Source organism: Poecile atricapillus, chromosome Z (assembly GCF_030490865.1).
Source record: "Poecile atricapillus isolate bPoeAtr1 chromosome Z, bPoeAtr1.hap1, whole genome shotgun sequence".
NCBI lineage: Eukaryota > Metazoa > Chordata > Aves > Passeriformes > Paridae > Poecile > Poecile atricapillus.
In genome coordinates this window covers 14,814,537-14,836,822 of record NC_081289.1, presented here as the reverse complement: position 1 = coordinate 14,836,822, position 22,286 = coordinate 14,814,537, and the positions used below count along the sequence as shown (strand labels likewise).

At 37.7% G+C, this 22,286-nt stretch overlaps 1 protein-coding gene and 1 pseudogene across 1 annotated transcript in view; both read left to right on the top strand.

The window, feature by feature from the left end:
• Nucleotides 1-22,286, top strand: part of LOC131572702 (anoctamin-2-like) — a 158,407-nt gene that overhangs the window by 34,415 nt on the left and 101,706 nt on the right. Inside the window, exons 5-10 of the mRNA XM_058825985.1 lie at nt 1,312-1,463; nt 2,607-2,661; nt 3,188-3,236; nt 6,227-6,282; nt 6,529-6,570; nt 9,399-9,463. Of these exons, the coding sequence (XP_058681968.1) occupies nt 1,312-1,463; nt 2,607-2,661; nt 3,188-3,236; nt 6,227-6,282; nt 6,529-6,570; nt 9,399-9,463 (419 nt within the window). The remainder of the gene's footprint in view (nt 1-1,311; nt 1,464-2,606; nt 2,662-3,187; nt 3,237-6,226; nt 6,283-6,528; nt 6,571-9,398; nt 9,464-22,286) is intronic.
• LOC131573923 (5S ribosomal RNA) lies at nt 111-229 on the top strand (annotated as a pseudogene).

Genomic DNA, 22,286 nt, shown 5'->3' with positions numbered 1-22,286 from the left:
TATCCCTCAGAACATCCTTCTGGACAGGTGATTTAACTGTGAAATAAGTAGGTATCCCCGAGCGTGTGGGTCAGGGTGGGAAGGTGAGCACTGGTGAGGGGATGAGTGGTGCCTATGGCCATATCACCCTGAGAACACTCAAACCCGTCTGATCTTGGAAGCTAAGCAGGGTCAGGCCTGGTTAGTACTTAGATGGGAAACCGCCTTGGAATACCGGGTGCTATAGGCTTCTTTTGCTGCATGCAGGTGACGGACTGGACATCCCTTGTTTTGCCAGGGCAGCTGTGGCGAGGGGCAGGAGGGCGCAGGCAGGCGTGGCTTGTGTGCCTTTTGTGCCTCGTGTGGCTTTTGTGCCTTTTATGCCTTATTTTTATGCCTTATATGCCTTATTATATATAATATATATATTTTATGCCTTATCGCGTCCGGTGGTAGGCTCTGGAGTGGCCGTGGCTGGCCCTGGTTCCTCTGCCGTGACCGTGGAGGTGTAGGTGAGGGCAGGAAGGCGATGGTGTGCGCTCGAGAGTGCTGCTGAGGGGATGAGGGGTGCCTACGGCTGTACCACCCTGAGAACGCCCAAATCTGTCTGATTTTGGAAGCTAAGCACGGTTGGGCTTGGTTAGTACTTGGATGGGAGACCGCCAGGAAATACTGGCTGCTGTGGACATCTTTTGCTGTGTTCCGGTGACGGGACAGGAGGTCCCTTGTTTTGCCTGTGCAGCCTTGGTGAAGGGGCGGAGGGCGTGGGCACGCGTGGTTGTGTGCCTTGCCTCGTGTGGCTTTTGTGCCTGTGTGCCTTCTGTGGCCTTAAATCCGGCCAGAGGTTCCAGTGTCGCCACGTCCAGTCCTGGTGCCCGTGTGGTGTGTGCAGGCAAAACAAGGGATGTCCCATATGGTATGGCCGTAGGCGCCCCTCGCCCCCTCAGCAGCGCTCTCGAGTGCACAGCATCGCCTTCCCACCCTCACCTCCACCCTCATGGCCACTCCGGAACCTACCGCCGGGCACGATGCCAAATAAGACATAAAAGGCACAAAAGCCTTGGGACCTCTGGGTGAAGAACTGGTTCTGGTCTTTTTTCTTGTATTTACAATTCTGCACTGAGTTGTGTGGGTTTTTTTCCTGGAAGCAGCTGTGAGGGACAAGAACTTTTTGAACTGCAACCCGTATGGAATTCAGGTTATATGGGAATATGTCTTCAGAGAAGACACTTATTTTGATTATAGGTTTAAACACATGTGTACAGCAAATCCTTTCTTCATTTTAGTGTAATGTTGGAAGGGACATGCTTATGTACAGTTTTGTTTCCTCAGATGTATGAAATCACAGAAGAAAAGGGAATACTCAAAATGTTAAATGAAATTTGGTGCAAATTGACTGAACCTCTGCAACCCCAGGTGCCACGACAAGAAAATACCAAGATGAAAACCTTATCCTACCCATTTTCCAGAGAGAAAATATATTTGTGAGTACTTTAAAATTTGATGGACAATGAAGAAAGCTGGAATGTATTGTTTTAGTGCTGCAATTTCTTTTTCCCACATTTCAGTCAAAATTCAGAAATTCATCAATCATATCTGGAAATCCTGAGGAAACATCCAAAATTGTCAGATTTTCAGTGGATTAACAGAAATCTAAGCTGCAGAGACTTTTCTGCCAGTGTTCTACTTCTGCAGGATAAGGCACTGGAAGCCGTACATCAAATAAAATTTCCATATGTTTAGCCTGAAAAGTAGAAATCCTCCCACCAAATTCCTGATTATTTGGTTAAGGATATTACTGCCTGCTTTGAAAAAAGCAAGAGCTAGTAGAAATACAGTGGTATTTTCCATCTTGATAGGTTTATTGCAGCAATTAAAACTCATCTAATAATATACAGATAAGGAATTCTTGACACCTGCCCTTTCACTCAGAATAATATTTCTGGGCCCAGTTTGACATGAAACACTCTTTTTTCCTCCTGAGTGTCTCCTTGTATTTATGTCCAATAAATAAAATTCAGTAATAAATACAGTGACCCACCATTTCATTTATTGCCCTCTGACAATTTTAATTAATTCTGAATACAAGTCAAATTGATGGAGGAGAATAAACTAGCAAGCTAATTTCACATATGATGATCTTGAGGTTTAAGGGAAGGCATAATTCCAGTGGAATGGTTATCTGAAATCAAGTGAAATGCTGAGTGTTTAGTGGCCAGGAAAAGAGTAATCAACTTCTGCATCAGGCTGTTTGAAACTTAATAACATAACCTCAGAATGTTATAAGAAAATATGTTATATGGGAATGTTATAAGAAAAATATTAAAAGGTCATCTTCTGTAAACAAGAGAGAGGTTTTTCTTGCCCAAAAGGCATTTTATATTAGCTAATAATTTTGCATTTTTATGCCCACCATCAGTGCAATCCTGGTAGAGTTCTGAATGACTGGGTCTTAAATAGCATGTTCTATTGTGCTGTACTGTGTCAGCTATATTTCCTTTAAACATCTGTTTTTCTGATTAGCTGTGGTTTCTGAGCGATTTCTAAACTAGAATCTTATATGTTGTCTTACTTGTTGCTTCCATGCCTTAAAACAGAATTGATTTTCTTTTTCCTCAATGTTTTAGGTATAACATCAAAGACAAAGACACCTTTTTTGACAATGCAACCCGCAGCCGAATAGTAAGTTAATAAAAATAACAGATCCTTGTCTTCTTGTACTGAGTGGGATTTGCTAGTGGGGTTTAGAATGGGATTTGCAGGGAGTGTTTTAGTTTCAAATTTGCTAACTTCATGAATTCATGCATTTGTGTTCTTGCTATGTCTAGAACAATAATTCTAGACATATATGTATGTAAGGAGTTCCTTTTTGGAGCTGCACGGTGTTTCAGGAATGGGAAATGCTCTGCAGGAAGGCTGCTGACTCCATTGTTCAAATCTCTTTTCAGCACTGTTCCTAATATTTAACTAGATTTCCTTCCATATAGTCCTTATACTTCAAATACTTCTATAAGGACTGACACAGCAGGATTTAGCCCACAACTGTTAGGGCAGATAATCCAATAATAAAATCTGATAAATTATTTAAATATTTGTGCAAATGAACACTGCAGAAGCCACCTATTTTAGAACTTTGTTTTATTGCTTTCCATGATTAAATTCATACTAAAAGAGGATCTGTGTGTTATCCCACTGTTCTCTTTTGCAGGTGAGGGAAATTTTGAAGCGCACATCTACCAAGGCCAGAAACAGCATGGGTAAGTTGGAGGGAAGAGAATTAGAGGTGTTCTTTTGAAAGAAATTGTTTAGGTATCTCACAGAATATTGATTTTTCTAGCAGGACATGAAATATGCTGGCACATCTTCACAAAAGAAAAAAAAATAGAGACTGAACTAAATTTTTTTTTTCTGAGGTATAAAATCAGAATTTCTAGTCTATGGTTTGTATGGTAATGGGAGCTGGCTTTTCATTTCTACAGGTGCAGCATCTGGCACATAACTCATATTTTGTGAATTGTTATAAAATTAGATTTGATTACTGTATGATCTGCTTGGTAAAATACAGATGTCAACTGCAATAAGTTGTATTATTTCTTGCAGGACTGTATTTTTCTTGCCATTTCAATTAAATAATTCACCTTTCCAGGTTATTTTTATTGCTTTGGCTTTAAAAATTACCTCCCTGAACTGCCTAGTGAAATATATGACTTAAATATGACTGTTTTGAAGATACTTTTGGGATAATGCTGAAATATTTGGAACTTGAGGTTCAGAATTTATTTAATTTTCTTGGGGTTCAGAGTTTATAAAGGTGTACATATTCTCTTTTCTCTACTCTTTTCTCTCACCCATTGTGATATCATGGCACCTATCTCCCCAGTGGAAAAGAAGTGATGGTGCTCCCTGACATACTTTCTGTAAATCTTTCTGTAAGCTCGACCACCTATGGGCAGATCACAATGTCCAAGGGTAATATTCCAGTCAAATAATGTGCTGCAGCAAGATTATGCACAGTCCTGGTGTGATTTTGGGCAGGGAAGCTCCAATAAGACATGTTTTTGGTACAGGAAAATAGATTAATTTGGGTTTCCTTGAACAGGAGATATATTTTTTTTTTTAAAAAATTACATGAAAAGCATAGCAAAATGAAAGCCACACAAAATTATTTTTCTTTTTCAACCAAAACCACTGGTCTTTTCCTAGAACAAACTTTTAAATTTAAGACTGCCACACTGTTTCATATTAAAAAAGCTGAAAATATGGTTTTAAAAATGTGAGGCATTCTCGATCTCTAAAACACTGTTCGGCAGGTGCTGCTTTTTTGAACTGTTTACTTGATGTTCTGTGTTTTGGTCTACTCAAAAGTCTCCAGTGGGACAACAGATGGGAATGCTGCCTTATTTTTCTGGACTGCTGGGAACCCTCCTGGAGACTTTGGAATTTGCTGGGGAGACAGAAGCTCAAGGACAGAGTAGGAAGGGATAGAGCACTTTGCCAGTGGACATACTTGCCTCTTACTTAAGGTTTTCTTTAATAGCTTGTTCTGGTTTATAGTGGAATAAAAGCCATCATTAGAGATCAAAGGACTAGTAATAATTTTTCAGGATTTTTTTAACTCTAGCGTGAATGTGCTTTAACTCCAGCCTGATGTGCTTCAAACTCAGGTCAGCTCAAGAACTCATTTGACATGAAATAATTATTTTAACATTCCCATCCTTTCCATCTTTCTGGTCTGTAGCCAAAACAGGATTGTGTATCATGTTTGACCTAAATTCACTTATTTCTTTGGTATTCTGAATGCCTCCCCCAAAAGACCTCTGTTTCATATGCCACTAAGGCTTTCCCATCTCAGTGGTCTTAAGCTTAAAACCACTCATCAGGAGAGGTTTAAAAGATTTTTTTAAAACAAATATATATATATATATATATATATATTATTTTGGTTAGTGTTCATTATTTTGCACAAGAGGCAGGATGTGCCTGTGATGTTGGAAGTGCTTATAGCAGTCTTTGGTTTTATGAAAATAACAATACTTCAAACACATTTGCTTATGGATTTTTTTTACATCTGTATAAGGCTGAATCTGATTCTGTTCCTATGATATTATACAAGGAAGGCTTATTTTCTTCTAGCATAACTCTGAACCACTGTAAACTTCCAAATATTGAATGTTTTCAGGAGCAGGCTTGACACTATCCAAGCATATTTTCCTGATTCTATGAATGGATATAGTTGCACTTGTCTTTGTATCAAGGGACAGTTATTGGTACCTCATGTCTAGCATCTCTGACCAGAAGGCTTTTCCCAAATATTTCATGAGAATGTGTAATTTGACTATGGAATGTTTTTCATCACTAAAGACATGATAGCTGGTTACTTTTTTTTTCTGGGCATTGAAAGCAGAGAGGCCTGGAATAAATTTATATATGTGTATATATATATAACTAATTATTAGAAATATATATATATATTTTATATATAGTTCTAATTATTTCTGTAATTTATCTAATTATCTAATTTATCTAATTATATATATATATACACACACACTCACACAAAACTAAATATTAGAAATTACTCATCTTTGGTTGCCTTTTTATGGAACAATTAATTATTTTCACCTCCAGAGACTGAAGATGGAATTGCTGTAAGAGTTGCAGGTCTTGAGAGCAAGTAGTACTCATATGTCTGTGTACAGGTGCTGCAGTCACTGCTGGGAATTCTCTTGCTAAACTAAACTCCCTGGAAGTGCCCAAGGCCACGGGCACTAAGCAACCTGATATAGTGAAAGGTGTCCCTGCCCATGGCAGGGGGACAGGAACTGGCTGATCTTTAAGATCCCTGCCAACCCAAGCCATTCTTTGATTTCATAACCACAATCTTCTGTGCAAGCTTCTTTTTGTGGGTGTTTGTTATTGTTGGCCAGTGGGGATCTGTGGTTCTGACCATTTTAAAGATTCAAAAAGGACTTCTGGATGCTTTGCTCCTCAATCACGTGGCTATCAGGGTGAGAAAGTCGTCAGAAGAGTCCTTGCACTGTGCTGTTCACTGAAGAAAAAGCACTTTATGGAAATGAGTTTCTCTGAAAAATGTTTTCCACAGCCAGGAACTCTTATGTTGCTCTATTCTCATTCTGAATATTGTCAGTTATACAGCTCTGTCCCCTCTGGAATGTCATGAAATCTGTAGTAATGTTTTCTGTTCAGCTGTGCCTGTTGACCACCTGAATTTTTCTTCTTCTTTTAGGCATTGGCACGTTAATAGCGAGCAATGTTTACGATGCAGCCTACCCACTTCACGATGTACGTATGCACTATTAAAAATCCAGTTCTCTGCTGGTGTCATTCAGGAGACATCCATTTGTAGATATTATTATTTGCCGTCTTTGACATTGAAAATATCTTCTAAGTGTGATTCTAATATGAAAACTATTATATAAGTACATTTCAAGTTGTGATCTAAAATAAAATCAACAATGTAGGAACAAGCAACTAAACTTTTCTTGAGTTTTTTCTGCTTTTACATAAGCTATTATTTTTTTTCTGCAGGGTGACTATGTAGGCCAAAATGATGACATGAATGAAAGAAAGGTAAAATACACTGCAAAATTTATTTCATATTATATTTAATAAAATAAATGATGTTCTAAATCTCATTGTAAAGCAGTAACTGTTACACGAACAAGTAGATATTTTAACAAATGCGTGTTTTTTGAATTACATATTTTCTTCTATTTCGGCATATAAAAATGTTTTTGCAAGACTTTTATATTGTCTTCTTATGAAGCATGTCACTTAATTTAATTTGAAATTTACATCTTGAAATGCTTCCAATTTCTCTCTGCATACATAGACAAGTTTTTCAACCTGTCAGGAAGCTGAAATTGTTAAATAACTCATACAATAATTTTATTTTCCTAACCAAATGCTCCTAGAGAACAGTGGTTAATAAAATAAAACATAGTTGTACTTATAATTTCATTGTGCATTCAACTAAATTGCATGCAATTTTAAAAACTCTGCTTCCAGTTATTTTGTAAATAAAGTTTCTAGCTATCAAAAGACATTAAAAAATAGATCAGTCCCCAAGAGAAACAGTGTGAATTCAAACTGTGTTTCATATATATGTTTACTTTTAGAAATGGGAAAAAAAACATTTAATTACTAGTAAATAATATATTTATATCTATAGATTACTAATAAGTAACTATTAAGATACTTTCCATATTGTTCTCTAGTGTTTGCTCATTTTATTTTCCTTGATGTGCAAAGAATAGGATAGGAAATGCAGAGGGAAAATAGTAGGGAAAGAAAGGGGGAGAGGGAAGAATGAAGAAAAAGGAAATGTTTGGAAATCTTCAATATTTACTGTGCTATGAAGACTGAGTTCATACAAATGGAGGTTATACAAACAAATCTGATTTCTACAATGCCAAATTAGTAAAATTTGGAAACACAATCTTTGTAGTTCTTGGTAAATAATATTGCTATTCAGCCACTAGATGTCTTCATGTGCCGTATACAATTTAATTTAGTGTATGAACTTTGGTAAGCAAAACAAAGTTAGAAAACAAACTGTAGAAGAAGCTTTTTTGTTTGTGCCTGTCACTTTGAACTTTTTGTTTGTGAAGGAATTGTCTGCTCTGGACTTGCAGAATTTTCTCTGAGAGGCAGCTCTACATATTACTGACTTGGAAAGCAAAAAATTTAGGGAAAAACCTAAATGAACATTAGTCAATGGAGGAAGATTGTGTACTGTGAAATGGGGGGGAAGAGGGCCTAGAAGAACCAGTGTCTGGAAAAATGTTCCCCCAATTAGTTGCATTTTGTGCTGCCCTCTTTTTATTCTGCCTATTAGGCTCAGTTATGAAGTGTTAAGTATTAAAAACATAAAAGCTTCTTTCCAGAAATACTTCATTGATTATTCACATATGTCCCTGCTGCCTAGGCCTTGAATCTTCTGTAGTATTCCTATGCATAACATCATCTGTTTTCTATCTGAATCTAATAGTCTCAGTGTTTAATTTCCTGAAGAACCCTGATCAGGTTTAAAAGAAAGGAAAGCATTTTTAAGCTTTTTAAAATTTCTTCTGCCCCCTTTTATTTTGCCCACTTTAACTTATCTATATCTTTGAATTCAATTTTCTCTTGTAAAAACCCCAAAAATGAACTGAGTCCTTATGGGGTACTTAAGCTAACAGGGCAGCACAAGTAAATAAGGTTTATGTTCCAGTTTATAACATAAAAGGTTAATCCTTATCAATCTTCTTCAGGATTTCCTTGGAGAAAATGCACAGTGACACAACACTTTTGTCCCATCCTATGAGAATTAGAAATCTGTAATGAAAACCTAAGACTGAGAGGGTTTCAGTTTTTTCCTAATAAAGCAATTTCCCAGCTTCAATGTGATTTCTGTTCTAAAAAAAAATCTTTTTAAGAAAGGTATTGAGCAGCAGAATGGTAATAACTCACCCTGAGTTTAAACACTGCTTTAGTCTTTAAGTTTTTGGCCCACTGGCAACTTGTTACCCTTCATTGCTATCTCTATGTTTGACATTAAAAATCCATGACAGCTTTGTAACCCACCTGGGAAATCCACTGTTGTCATATACTAGAGCAGCATCCCTATTATTAGAAGCAGATTAGAGAATTCTTACAAACTTACAGAAAGTACCTGTTCCTAAATGGAATGCTGTTTTGGACAGAACTTTCTTTTTGCTTTTCAAATTCCAATCTGTAGCTGTGTTCAAAGCAGCCTTTATGGAGTTTAAAAAATGCAAGAGTTTCAATTTTCTTCTTTTGCATATTTCAGTGAATGTATTTATTAGTATGATTATTTATGGAAATAAATACTAATTTGATACTAATAATACTAATCACATTAATGCAATCATACTAATACGGCTAATATTTTGTAGGTAGTGCTAGGGGGTAATGGCAAGGGGTGATTTTGAATAGGCAAGAGCAAGTATTCATATGAAAATATCAGTATGGCAGCCAGGACAGTCCTCTTATTGTGTCACATAAATCATGGAAGAGGGAAGAAGCAAGACCATCTCAAATTCTTTGCCTGTTGCAGTTGAGTGTGTTGTGATCAATCTACCCCAGGTCCTGCAAGGTTTCCTTTCATCCATGCTCCTATTGCAGCTAGATTCCTCCCAGTGCAAGAAGTTTCTGTAGAATCTGGTCCTTCCTTTGAGCTGTAAGCTGTGGGTGAATCTGCATGTCCAACAGCAGACATGGCTTTTTTGTGATGTCCCCAGCATGGGGACAAAAGTGGCTTTTCTATGGGCTCTATTGGGTTTAGCAACCCCAAGATTGCAGGAAATATTTTTAAGTCTTAGAAGATGTTTGGGAAAACATAAGGGATTACTTGTTTCAAGTTCATTTTCAGTTTATTTTTTTTTCCCTTTCTTCAGTTGCTGTATCAGGAATGGGCAAGATATGGAGTGTTTTACAAGTTTCAGCCTATTGATCTCATAAGGTAATGTGGACTTGTATAAAACACTAAGGAACCTGGTTCTGAGGTGATGCAGATGAATTAATTTCCACTTCAGCAAATGAAATCTTGGATTGATCAGAACATTGAAAATAATGTTGTCACTGCGCTTTTTGTGGCTCTGATGATAATTTACTGTAACAAAAATACACTCAACAATTTCACCTGTGCTTTTGTATAGTGCTTATTCCTGGAAAAACATCATGCTTCAGTTTTGGGGTTTTTTTTTAGGTATTGATTTGTTCAAAGGAGAGGAATTCCCATTTACATTGGTGAATTTTTATTGGAGGGTATGGCCATAAACTCTGGCAAATAATCAGAAGCTGGTGTTCACATCATGAATCAGTGTGAAAGTATTTGACAGTTTTGAGATTGATTTGATTTTTTTACTCCTGGTGTTACAAGTTTTATTCATCTGAACACATCCATATGTGTTCCCAGTGGGGTTTTTACTGTATATTTATAAATTTTTTCTTTACTAACATAGAAGATGTTGGCTTTAAAATAAGACAAAACAAACCAGTCATGATTTTTAAGGATTTCCCACAATAACTAAAAGAAAGCCAAAACAAAACAATGGTTGTTGTATTGTATTTTGTTTGTACTATAAATACTGAATGAAGAAAAAAAATTGAATAAACTGCTGAGTAGGAATACTTTTATAAGATGTCTATCTAGGAAGACATGAATTAAGATATTAAAAAATAGAGAAAGCCTCAACAAATATCAGTTTTAAAATAATTTGTATATATAAGAAAGATGGCATTTGTTGCCATTTGTCTTTTGAATAATCAAACTCCAACCATTTTGGAGCCCCTACGTGATTGCCAGCAAAAGCTGCTGTTGGTAATATGGATAGTCAATAAGCTTTGTAAAAATTTTTTTTATATTTTGAGCAAAAGCTGAAACACTGCATGTAGTTTTTCAAAGAGTTAAACACTAACTTTTAATGTGAGAGGAGTTGCTCCTTATTGGGAGCAAGATGTTGCAAACTGGCAAGTGGAAGTGAGACCATCAAACCCTACTGAGGTTCTGCAAGGCTTTGAAATTTCCTCTTTTTATGCTTAAAAGGTTTTGTGCAAAAATTATGTACCTTTTGTATGGCAGTTACTCTGGGCCAAGCTCCTGTATGGAACAGGTAAGCTCAGAATGAGATTACAAAACCTGCTGTGCTGTTAGTAAGTATTACAAGTGTTAAACTAAACTATGACTGGCTAGAGGAATTCTCAAGTTCCAGCAGACCTGACTGTTCAGCTGAGTTAAAAATAGAGGTACATCTGCTTACACTTCATCTTCATTTGCATTTTGCTGTCTCCATTATAATGTTTCACTGTGCTGATATGATTTCATAGAAATCCTGTGGTTTAAACTTCTGTGAGAAACAAAAAGAAGACCAGACATGTGCAATTGATTGTCTGTTCTCAGAGATGACTTTTCTTGCTTTTATCTTCCATATTTTGCTTGACAGCAAGTTTGACTGTTACCACTAAACTAAATGTGTTTTTTATTTCCTGGGTAATGTTAGAGCTTCAGTGTAGATGTACCTGGAGAATGGCCACCCCTCTCTTTCTGCCAGTGAAGTGGGTTTCTTCACTTTTGTGCCATGGGGGTATCTGAGCTCAGCCTTGATGTGGGTACTTATACCCTTGGCAGACATCAGTCACACATTTGTGCTTTTTGGTAATTTATTGTGACCTTCCTTTCTTAGATTGCTTAGATTATACTCAACTTTTTTTTTTTTCTGTTTCTTTTACTGGTGCAACTTAAGTTTAAATTCAGGCTTTGATGGACAGACAAATCAGCATTTATCTTTCTTTTTACTTGAAGCCTGTCCTGCCTGCTGTTTTCAAATACATTAACTCTGCTGAAGTACACTGCTAATTTTTAAATACAGCTTGCAACACTTATTTAACTATTACTGTTTCATGCTTATTCAGTAGGAATGCAAACTGAAAGTCATTCTTTAGCTCAAGTATCTATGCTGGAAGATTAGATGTGGCACTGTAGAATTGTAGGTTGTCCCTGGTGTCTCAGCACCTTCCTTCTGACCACACAATTGTGGCCAGTCCCCAGCTGATTGCACACCAAAGACAGGAACCACATATTTGTTATGCTAACTCTTAGTGCAGACTGGAGATTCTCTTCTAACGTCTGTAATCCTCAGGGAACTGAACTGCATAGTCAGTCTCGGAAAATTTTAAAGTTCTTAATTACAAAAGGAAATAAAGGACCATTATAATATTCACCAACAATTCCATTCACTCCTGTCTCTTAATCTGTAAAAATATCCTTCTCTGGCTTTATGGACCACTTTGGGCTATAAGAAAAGCAAATTTTTTTGGTAAAAGATATACAGCTGAGAGTAAGGGAGGTTTCACCAAACAAGAACACAGTGTGTGTTACATATTTCTATTCTACAGCAGAACAATTTCAGTTAAAGACTATAAGGAAATACATAGTGCAGGCTGTGCAAGTAATACAGTGTGAATTGAAGTTTGATTTGTAAGATGTTACAACACCTCATCTCTCAGTGCACATCCAGATATAAAAGTGCATTGTTTGAAACACAGTCTGCCTAATGCAGTGCCCTATTTTCAAAAGTGCATGAATGTCCAAATATTAATTTTTTTTTTTTTTTTGTTTCCTTTTAACCCACATGAAGAGGATAATAAGCAGTTACGTATGAAAATGTGAATTATTTGCTATCAGATATCTCAGGCTAAAAGTGCTGAAAATGATGAATGAAAAGTACTGAACCTCAGTCATCTCAGGAAGGCCTGAGGGATGTATTAAGAAGTGAAAAATGAAAGCTGCAGTTTCAGAATGAGCAGAGCTCTGGAGGTCTGTGTCTTGTAACACACCTTTACTGTCATCCTAATTTAAGTATTGGTTTTAACTAGGGAGGAGTTTCTCTTTTGTGACTTTTTTGTAAGAATGCACTTATCAACAGTAGTTCCTCTCAATCCTTGCACTGTAATACAAAAAATGCTATAAAAACATCTTTGGCTCAGTGATTTTCTTCTGGTTTTGATGATTTTCTTTTCTCAGATGAAGATGAGTTCAAACTCAGTTTTTAGCAAGTCCTGCGGTGATGCTACTGTTGACCCAGAGATAGGGAGGATGCTCCCTAAGAGTTCTATGACCTTGCATAAAGAAAGGAGATTTCATATTTTTACATGTTATTGGATATTAATAAAAGTTTTAATAGCAGGATTTTAGAATTAATAGGTTGTCCTTAGACCTCCTCTCTGCTCATAGCAGAGCTGGCTTGAAAGCCAGATGAAATTGCTCAAGCATTTTGAAATCTCTTGGGGTGGAGATCACACAGCTTCACCTCTTCCAACACTGCACCACTTTCAAAAATTTTTCCTCTTCTTTGGACCAAATATTCCTAGATCTTATTTACAGTCCTCTTTTTTTGTCTTTTAGCAGTACCTCTGATAACTTATAGCAAGCCAAGAAAATATACACAAGTGTAAGAAATGCAGTAGAAATTTATAATAAATTTTATTTCTGGTTGTAATGCAACATTTATCACTTAGGGGCTTTAAATGACAGATGAATGGAGTAATCTAAGGTTATGATGTCACAAAGAGGTGTTTTTACTTCTGAGACAAAACCTTAATTCATGGAAAACTGGCATGTTTTCCTCTTAATGGGCATCTTGAAGCACCTGCAGCTGGAAAGCCAAGTAGGAACTGAAATTCCAGGAGAGGAACATCCTTGTTGAGAGGAGGTCACCTTTATATCTCTTGATTTATTAATATAAGATTACCTCACCCTAGGAAATCCAGCAGTGGGCTCATTTCTAATTGTGGTGGAGCTTATTTTATTTTCATTGCTTCTATAAGGCCCCAGCTCATTTTCTAATGTTTTTTCATATTTTAATTTCTATTTCCCACTTCTAGAACTTCACCAAATTTCTTAGTAGCTAACAGGCTACATTATCTATAACATAATTACTCTCAAAGCTCCAAATGCCTCTTGCTGTGAAGCCTGAAACTGAGAAGACATGTAAAGGTTAAGACTATGTATACAATAACTTTTTGCAGGAGCAGGTAGGAAAGTTTGTTAACTAAAATATTATTTATAATGTATAGAACATAAATCAAAACTAGGGAGTTTCTGTTAGTCAAACTGTCTAGCTAATATATTCCCTCTTCCCTATCTTTGACTATGTTTTCCTTTGGTATGGAAAATTGTTTCATCTCGGTGTGTAATGAATTCTGGCCTTTCATTGTGGTGTACCCATGTTGAACCTGCTCTTGACTGAGCATCCCCAGTCCTCCCTGTTCCTGCCATGAATGCTGTGTTTCTAGTGCTCAGTGTAAGCAGGCAGGCACCTAAACTGTCAGTACTGATTTGCCTTTTGACCTTTTGTTCCTTTCATCAATCTTCACCAAAAAACCCCCAAACCTGGATGTATCTGCTTACCCTACTTTGGGTAGTTTTAAAAGAGAGATAAAATAAGAAAAAGTGATAAAAAAGAAAAAGTGCTAAAATGTTTGTTTCATTGTCTTTAGAGATAGGTGTTTCTTCCTTTGCAAAAATGTTGTTAAGATCAATTTGTGGTATAGCTTGCACCATCTGAGCCCTACTATCCTGCCTAATGCCTGAACATATGACCTCTTCGTTCACCACCATGATTTGTATTCACGTATTCATCTCTTCTTTACAGCACAGACTGTCTAGAATTCTTAGGACTTGAAAATAAAGTCTGTGATGCCCAGAACCAGAGGAAATGTTGTTCAGTCACTGCTCATTCTAACTTAGGGGTTATTGATTCTCAAAGTGGAGATTCTCTTGTATGCTTTGCTTCACTGTCCTGCTCTGTTATTATTGTGAATGAATCTCACCAAATATCCCATCATTTTTTATTTTTTTTTTCTTTTGTGGAATGGCAGAAACACCCCTGTAGTATCTGGTTATCTCACAGGGATTGAACAATTCCCTCTGATGCACTGTGTGCCCGCAATTCTTCCCTGACTGCCTTTAGCAGGCTAATCTTCAACTTTCACAGAGATGCTGAGGCTGTCTGCAAGGAATTCTGTGTCAGGAAAAAGAGGAAACAGCATTAAGCCTGGGAAAGTGCAGTAATTGAGCCAACACAGCACTAAGTAGAAAAATGCCCATGAGCTCTACCAGTATCTTTGGCACTTGTCCATCCAACTTCTTTCCAAAGCTCTGCCAAACACACATCTGAGGCAATAATCTGAGCATATCTTCTGCTGGAACCCTATTGCACTTTGAGGCCAGTATCTTTTTATAATTCCAAGAATCTGTACTGTGAAGATTTCATTCCCAACATGCAATAACATCCATCTTGCAGTTCATCATCATTAAAGCTTGAGGTGCAGGGGGAAATGCTGTGCCAGGATCCACTCATCCTTGATGTTCTTCCTGCCAGCTTTTACAGCAGAGAGCTTCCTGGAGGGGACCAGAAGCAGGGGGGACTCTGGAGAAGAGTCTGAGCTAGTGAAAAATGAACATTTCCCCCATCATTATATCTCTTTTCCCTTTCCATGATCTCATTACCCCCCACAACCCCAATTTATTTATGAGTGGCCTTTATTACCATGCCATGCATCCATGAAAATGGTCTGCCTTTTAGGAAGTTGATGCTGAGGCAGCACTTTTCAGCTGAGTTGTAGGGAATTTTCCGTCCCCTCATTGGAACTTCTCATCACAGGCCTTACCCAAGTGCTCCAGCCATTGTTTCTTGCAAAGCAGAGGGGTTTTGCATATGGTGCATAAATCACCAAGGAATTTGTGTTGAATTATTCTTCTGGATGCAGGCCTGTGACTGGAGTAAGATGATTTACTTACAGCTCTGTATTTCACAGACTTTGCCAGTCCTGGAGGAAGTGCTTCTCTCTGTCTCTTTTGGCAAGGGCTTGGTCTTATTTATTGTTGCTTGTATGAGAGATGGAATTTTAAACCAGTAGGCTTGAATTGTAGTGGTGAGGAAAAACAGATCCCTGCTTTCTGATAAACATTTCCCAGGCTTCAGATCACTGTCTGAGCACTAGGATCCTCATTACCACCCAGATTCCTCCCTCCTGCAGTGGGATTTTCAAAAGCTAGATGCAGAAGATGTGTATATCTACATCAAGACTTCTACAAAGTCAAGTCTCTTGATTTGATGAATGAGGTTGCTGCACACAATTAATTCCTGGGGTCTCCCCCTTGGACTGTGGAGTTTTGTAGGCAGCTAGAATTCAGTTTTCTTTGTGTTGAAAACTGTCTTAAGCTAAGTCCAAAAGTGCCTGAATGATTGCCTAAATTTTACAGTTAGAAACTTGTATTTTTGAATGGTCATGACTGACAGGTGCCATGCAAAAGGGATCTTTGGAGGTGATATCAATATATTTTGACAGGAAATGGAAGTTTGTTCTTTCAAACTGGTGGGAAAAAAAAGACAGAGGCGAGAGGCCACATTTGGAAACAGAAGTCATGCACATTTAAATATTAACCTGCATGTGCATATTTGTAGGCATCTAGAGGTGTGTGTGGCTGGGAACTGCAGGGAGTGGAAAACAGCTGCTGCATTTGGGTGGCTACAGGTCTGCTTATCTTGTAGAACTGCTCTTAATGTTTGAGTCTCTGTAGAAGGTTCTGACTGTGGCTTGCTGGGCTGAGAGAAAATTCTTTTCTGGCTCCTGAGTGCTGACTAGGGGTCAAAACCAACCCATTTCTGGTTTAAAGGTATTCCCCCACACTAAGATGTTTTGTATGAGGATCTTCTCTGTCCGTAAATTATACTGGGACAGGACACGGCTTTGTCTGATTCAGTAACTTGTCTCTAATGCTGCACAAAACCAGGATCACAAGGGAACTGGGCACAATGTAAAAATTATGCCCAGAAAACACAAGTTTAAGGAAAACTTTCAATATGGTAACTCTATGAACTTCTACAGTCAGTTCAGAGAGCAGAAAAATTAAGACTTTTATGCCATATTGAGCAGGGGATAAGAGAAGGATGGAGCCAAGCTCTTAGCTGTGTCTTGTGACAAGAGGTGATGGGGACAAATGAGAGTGAGGTAGATTAGCCTGTAGTTTCATAGGTCCTTCTTCTTGACCTTCTTGAAAATGGAGGTGACATTTATTTTCCTCTAGCTTTTGGGTACTTCTCCCAGTTGCTGCTATCAATCAAAGATTATCAAGAGCTGCCTTGCAATGACATCTGCCAGCTCCCTCAGCCCTCATAGCTGCAACCCATCAGGGCCTGTGGACTTATGGATGTCCAGTTTGCTTCAGTATTCCCTGACCCAACCCCCTTCCACCAAGGTGACTAAAAGATAATTTTTTATACTTGTTTTTAATTGGAAATGATACATCTGTTTATTAGCCACCAGATGGTGTCTATCTCACAGTAGTAACACTGTGCAAGCGCTAACAAGGAAGTACTTACTAAAATAAATACATGAAATTAATTCAGGCTCTGCAGTAAGGGTTAGTGATATTAACTTTAAAAGCAAGAAAGCTCTCATGAAATATTAGTTATTATAAATGAAAAATATTTAGGAAAAGATGCCAGTATTTGAGGTTCAAACTCTTGTTAAATTAGATGAATAAAATCATGCAGATTATCTTGTGGAAACTGGAGATTAGGGAAGTGATGAGATGTCAGTGACCTCACATTTGTTCAAGTACAAAACAGCAGAAAAGCAAGTTGTAATAGGTATTAAAAAATAGGAAGAAAAAGACCAAGTAACCTCCTTTCCTAAAAGAAAGTCCAAAAGAAAGGCTGATTCATATTAAATACGTTACTCCTTGCTTGTATTTGTTTATAGAAAAATATTTTTTATAGAGAAAATATTATTTGTATAACTGAATGAATTGCTTCTTACACAGAGTGTCACTAGGTGCCCTGAGTTGTTTATAAAATTAAACTTCCTTCCTCACATGTAAGCTCTGAGTGACTTCTATTAGCTTTGAATCAGCCTCATGTAGTCATGGATTTTTAATTTTCCAGGTTGGGAAAGTTACTGACATTTTTTTAAAATGCTAAATAAAGAGAGAATAACTTAAATAACGGTGAGGAGAGGAAGAGTGTCTATGTGTTGTTTTAAGCGTGAATTCTTGGATGTGACAGGCAAAACACTATGTTGCTTCTGCTGAAAATGCCTTCCCTGAGCAAGGTGTGCTGTGGCTTCTGCAGGCTCAGGGACATTTAGAACTTTTTTACACTAAACACATGACAGGAAGCATCAACAGAATAATGTAAACAGGTACTTAATCCTTTCAAACCTGTTCTGAAGTTTTGCATTGTCCCAGAACAGAAAGGAGAATGCAATTACAGTGCTTCTGACTACCCAGCATTATGTTTGCTTATCCATTTGGCAGTTGTCAGCCTTAATTTCTGTCTCAGTCACATTACATGTCTACTTATTATGCTTCTATTGTTCTTTCTCTTACAGTCAGTAAACAAAGGCTTTTTTTCCGTTTATAATCCATCACCACAAGCCATGCGCTTTCAGCTGTATTCTGACAATTTCTTGGAATGGAAGCATAAGGTCTGGGAATCTATGAAGCTCTGAGAGTGGCTTGTCCTAGTTTTATTTCTTTGCAGGATAAGGTTTAGCCTTTTGCTATTTTAAATTGCATTTAATACACAAATCCTGACTATTATTATTATTATTTAGTAGTAGTATCTATTATTATTAATAATTGATATCTTGATATAACTATTATATTTCCCTTGGTTTTTTTAATTCACTAGAACTTGAGAACTTAAATATCTTCTTCCTCCACACACATCAACTTCTCCCTGTTTCTCTGCTGAAGAGTCATTTTTCCTAAGAGCCAAAAAATCTAGGTAAAAACATAATTCTACCTCTAAATAAAATTTGCAATTTCTGTTCTTCATGGAGTTTGCAATATTTTGACAGTGGATATTTTTTTCTCCTATAAGGAATCACAATTAAAATTCCACAGTGCCTTGAAAGATAAATATATCTGTAATTTAGGTAAGTTTGACTCCAAACTCAAGTACCATTGGAGGACACAGCAAATATTTGTTAGGTAATGTTTTCAAACAGGAATTTAAATGAAAAGTGCTTGATGAAATGGCTTTGGTGGCACATTTCTTCATTCTGTTTTCAGGGGAAAAGGGTCAAGTTCTAAACTCTAGTCAAAAACACGCTTTTAATCACTCTCTACTGGACATTCTTGATTTTTATGCCCAGTATAGGGAAAAAAAATTGCTTTTACTTTGGAAAAAGTCTCCTTTCATTGTTTTCTGTATGCAGAACTAGCTGGCCTTTCTAAAGGATATTTTCTTTTGTACCTCAAAATCAGATGCATTACAGTTTGTCTGAGGTTCTGTAGTTGTTATTTTTTCCCCCTCTTAAAATTTTAATAAAAAAATGTTTTTCAGTCACTTGGCATGATGTTCCAAGGAGGATTGTCTTCTGCCAGGATCTTTTCTTAGCTTCCATATTGCTCCATTTGGTACACTCTCTGTGTATCCGGATTTAGCACTGATATGTTCCTTCCTGAGACTGCCTGGATGGAATATGTGCTGTCAGGCACAACCATGGTGGAAATCTCCAAGATCTCTGGATGCACAGCAGCCTCAGTGCTGCTGCTGAGCAGTAATTCTACCCAGGTGTCACAGATGGTTGTAATAAATGCTTGAATCTGGCCCTGAGAAAATTTTCAAGTGAAGAGAGGATGGCAAATCCAGAAAAGTTTGGATATAGGCAGCTCTACCTGGAGGGAAGTCTTGGGGTGTTCCACAGTGTTCCTGATCATCTTGTAGTGACTGTGGCTTTCCCTATACTCCAGCAGTTTTTCTGAAAGAAGTCTGCAGTTTTGAGAGGGAAACTTCCAATGGTGGGAACTATTATCTCAGAACCAAAGAAATATCTGTGTTCTGAACTTACCATGTGCTAGAAATTGCGTCTCACTTTCTAAGAATAGTCACAGTTCTACCTGCAGCATAATGATAGATTTTCTTATGGTTGCAAAAGCCCTGGAAGAATAAGTTGTGTTCCTGGGGACTATTGCTGGGGGTCAGAGAGGGAATGTACACCTGGATAGGGAAAGAAAATTTTAAAGTATCCTTGGCATTAAAAGTGTTCTGACATGAAACTAAACTGCTTGTCCTTCTCCCCAGCAGCAGAAACACCAGAATTTCACCTCCAAACTGTGCAAATAAGTTTATTTTGAAGGCATTAGTAATACATGTGACTTGGTTGACCATTAGCACAGGGGAAACCTACCCAAGAGGCAGCTGTAAATCAGTTTCGTTTTGCATAGAAACTGCTGCGTCTAAACGACTCCTCCACCAAAGGGGTGGTGGAATGAAATGGAAACATGAAGTGGCAGCTGGCTTAGAGTGGCATATGGAAATTAAAAAACTGAAGAGTTCTGTGCAGATTCCTCAGTTAGGTGACTCAGTGTCCATGGCGCTTTTTCCTCGCTTTTTTAGCTTTGTTCCTGAACATCTCCAGCGTTCTTTCCAGCGTGTGTCACGCACCACACGCTTTATTCACATTCCAGGTACCCACACTTGTTTTCACAGAGTCAAAACTGAAGGGTTTTTTTCCTTCTCTCTTTCTCCCCCCTTCCCCAAACCTTAGTCTATTTATAAATTGCACAACTTGGCACGGGAGCACTGTGACCAACGTGCAAGCAGAGGGTTTAATAATCAGTTATTCTTTTTGATGTTGGTTTTGCAATCAGACAGACCAAAGTGCACTGCAGATGTGTGGTTTAAGTGTTATGCGGGCGAAGCAGAGGGAACCAAGTCAACACTTCTGCTATGGCCTTCTCAACATTTTAATTCTGGGAGGGAATACACTTTCTACAGGTGGTTGTTGTTGCTGTTGGGAGCTTTTTAATGCTGTGTCTGATAATCTGCTGGAAAAGCAGCTCTTGTTCATCTTGTTCAGGGGTTATGGGTAATTCGACCAAATCTTTCTTTAAAGGCATGATTCTTGTTTGTGAGAACTCAGTACTTTGTAGGTGGACGTTTAAGCAGCCTTTATAAAGTCTTATAAAATAAAAGGCACAAAATTTCACCTTAAGATTTATCAACACATGGAACAAAAGCCTTGGGTACTGCTCCTGATGGAAGCAGTACACATTCTTTATCAAAGCCATTTGCCCTTTAGTTTGGGAATAACCCCTGCCTCCATGGAATACATGTATATAAAGGGGAATTTCCCTAATGTGGAAATAAAGCTCACACAGTGCCAGGGGCACACATTTTTTTGAGACATTCTGCAGTATCCATGTGCACACTTTGGAAAGGATTGGTCTTTAGCTTTGCCTGGATGTATGTGAGGTAGATGTGAATTAGCTACTGAGGTAGGGCAAGACTCTGGTCTCAAGTCTTCTCTTTTGCCATGCCAGCATAAATCATGGATAATTCCTGTAGGATAACAAAGTCAGACTCATTTTATCCCAGTGTAGATGAGAGAACATGCCAAGTTCTTAGTGTAAATATATAAAACTTGTAAAAAATCTTCATCTTGACTTACATCTTCCTCTGCCCTTGAAGCACACATTTTTTCCCTCCTCTGTTCATTCACTACTGAATCCAGCAGCTGCAGTAGATGTTGGTACAGGGGATCACAGGTGTTTGCAGAGCCTTGACTCCTATTCAGAGGAACCAGAGAAGAATTCTTGGGATATGTCAAAGAAAGGACATGTCTATGTCCTGTGTTCTTCTGACTTGATAAACTCATATCTAAATTGTTCATTATGTTTCCAAGCTCTGTCATTGCTTCTTCTTAGATTATTTCACTTTCTGGCACGTTGGTGGACTGAGCTTGGGCACAGAATCCAAATTATTTTCCTTTTGCAAAACAGGTAAGCCACAAAACACAGTGCAGTTTTCTTCTTGGCAACTGCTTTTTTTCCGTACTGCCAGGACATTGTTGATCTCTTCTCGCTTTCTTTTGGCATGGATACAAATAGCAACCCTTCACTTTATAGGTTACAGATCACCTTTATCACTGGAAGACTTAAAAATTTGAGGGCAAGCCTCTTGAGCCATAAACTTCAACTTCCCTGACCAGCTACTCTTTAGTACTGCTGGCATTTGAACTCTTTCTCTGCTAATTTGTGGCCCTTTGTCAAAAGAACAGAGTTTTGAACAGCTGAGATTGTGGACAATTTTTTGTGCCTGCTCTGACCTATTTGAAACACTTTACTAGCTGTGCCCATTGCCCATCTCTACAAATAGTAGGAAGCAATAAGAAGACATAATCAGAATAATCTTCGTCTGGTCCTCCTTTTCCTGGTCTAGCATCAAATTTATGGTTGTCATTCTCCAGTCAGAAGGAAACTCGACAGCAAAGGGAGTTTCCCTCTATCCTGTGCTCTTCCAACACCATTGCTGCTGTTTGTTGACTCACATAGGAGGCTTGAAGATAAGCTACAGGCCTTCTGGTTAGTTCTATATTTCAATCAAGTATTTCTTCTCTCACTTCATACTTAAAAAAGTGCATTAAATCATGTATTAAACTATATTAACAACCTAGTATATTAATAAACAGGTATATTAAAAATATGTATTTATTTACAAATGTAAAAATAAAGGAAAACCGCTTCTTATAATTGCCTCCAAAATTGGAGGCATGTGACAGGTCACAGGGCAGTCCCACAGTATAAAGCTTGTATTTGCAACACAAGTATTTATATTTATCATTTCATAAAATACGCTGTATCATATAATGCCATATTTCCTTGTATTCCCTGCAAATCCATTGTCCCAAGGTGCTTCAAATCTTAAGTTATTACCATTCAAGCCACAATGTGATTTCACTTGTGCTGTTTGATACTTCACACAGTTTGT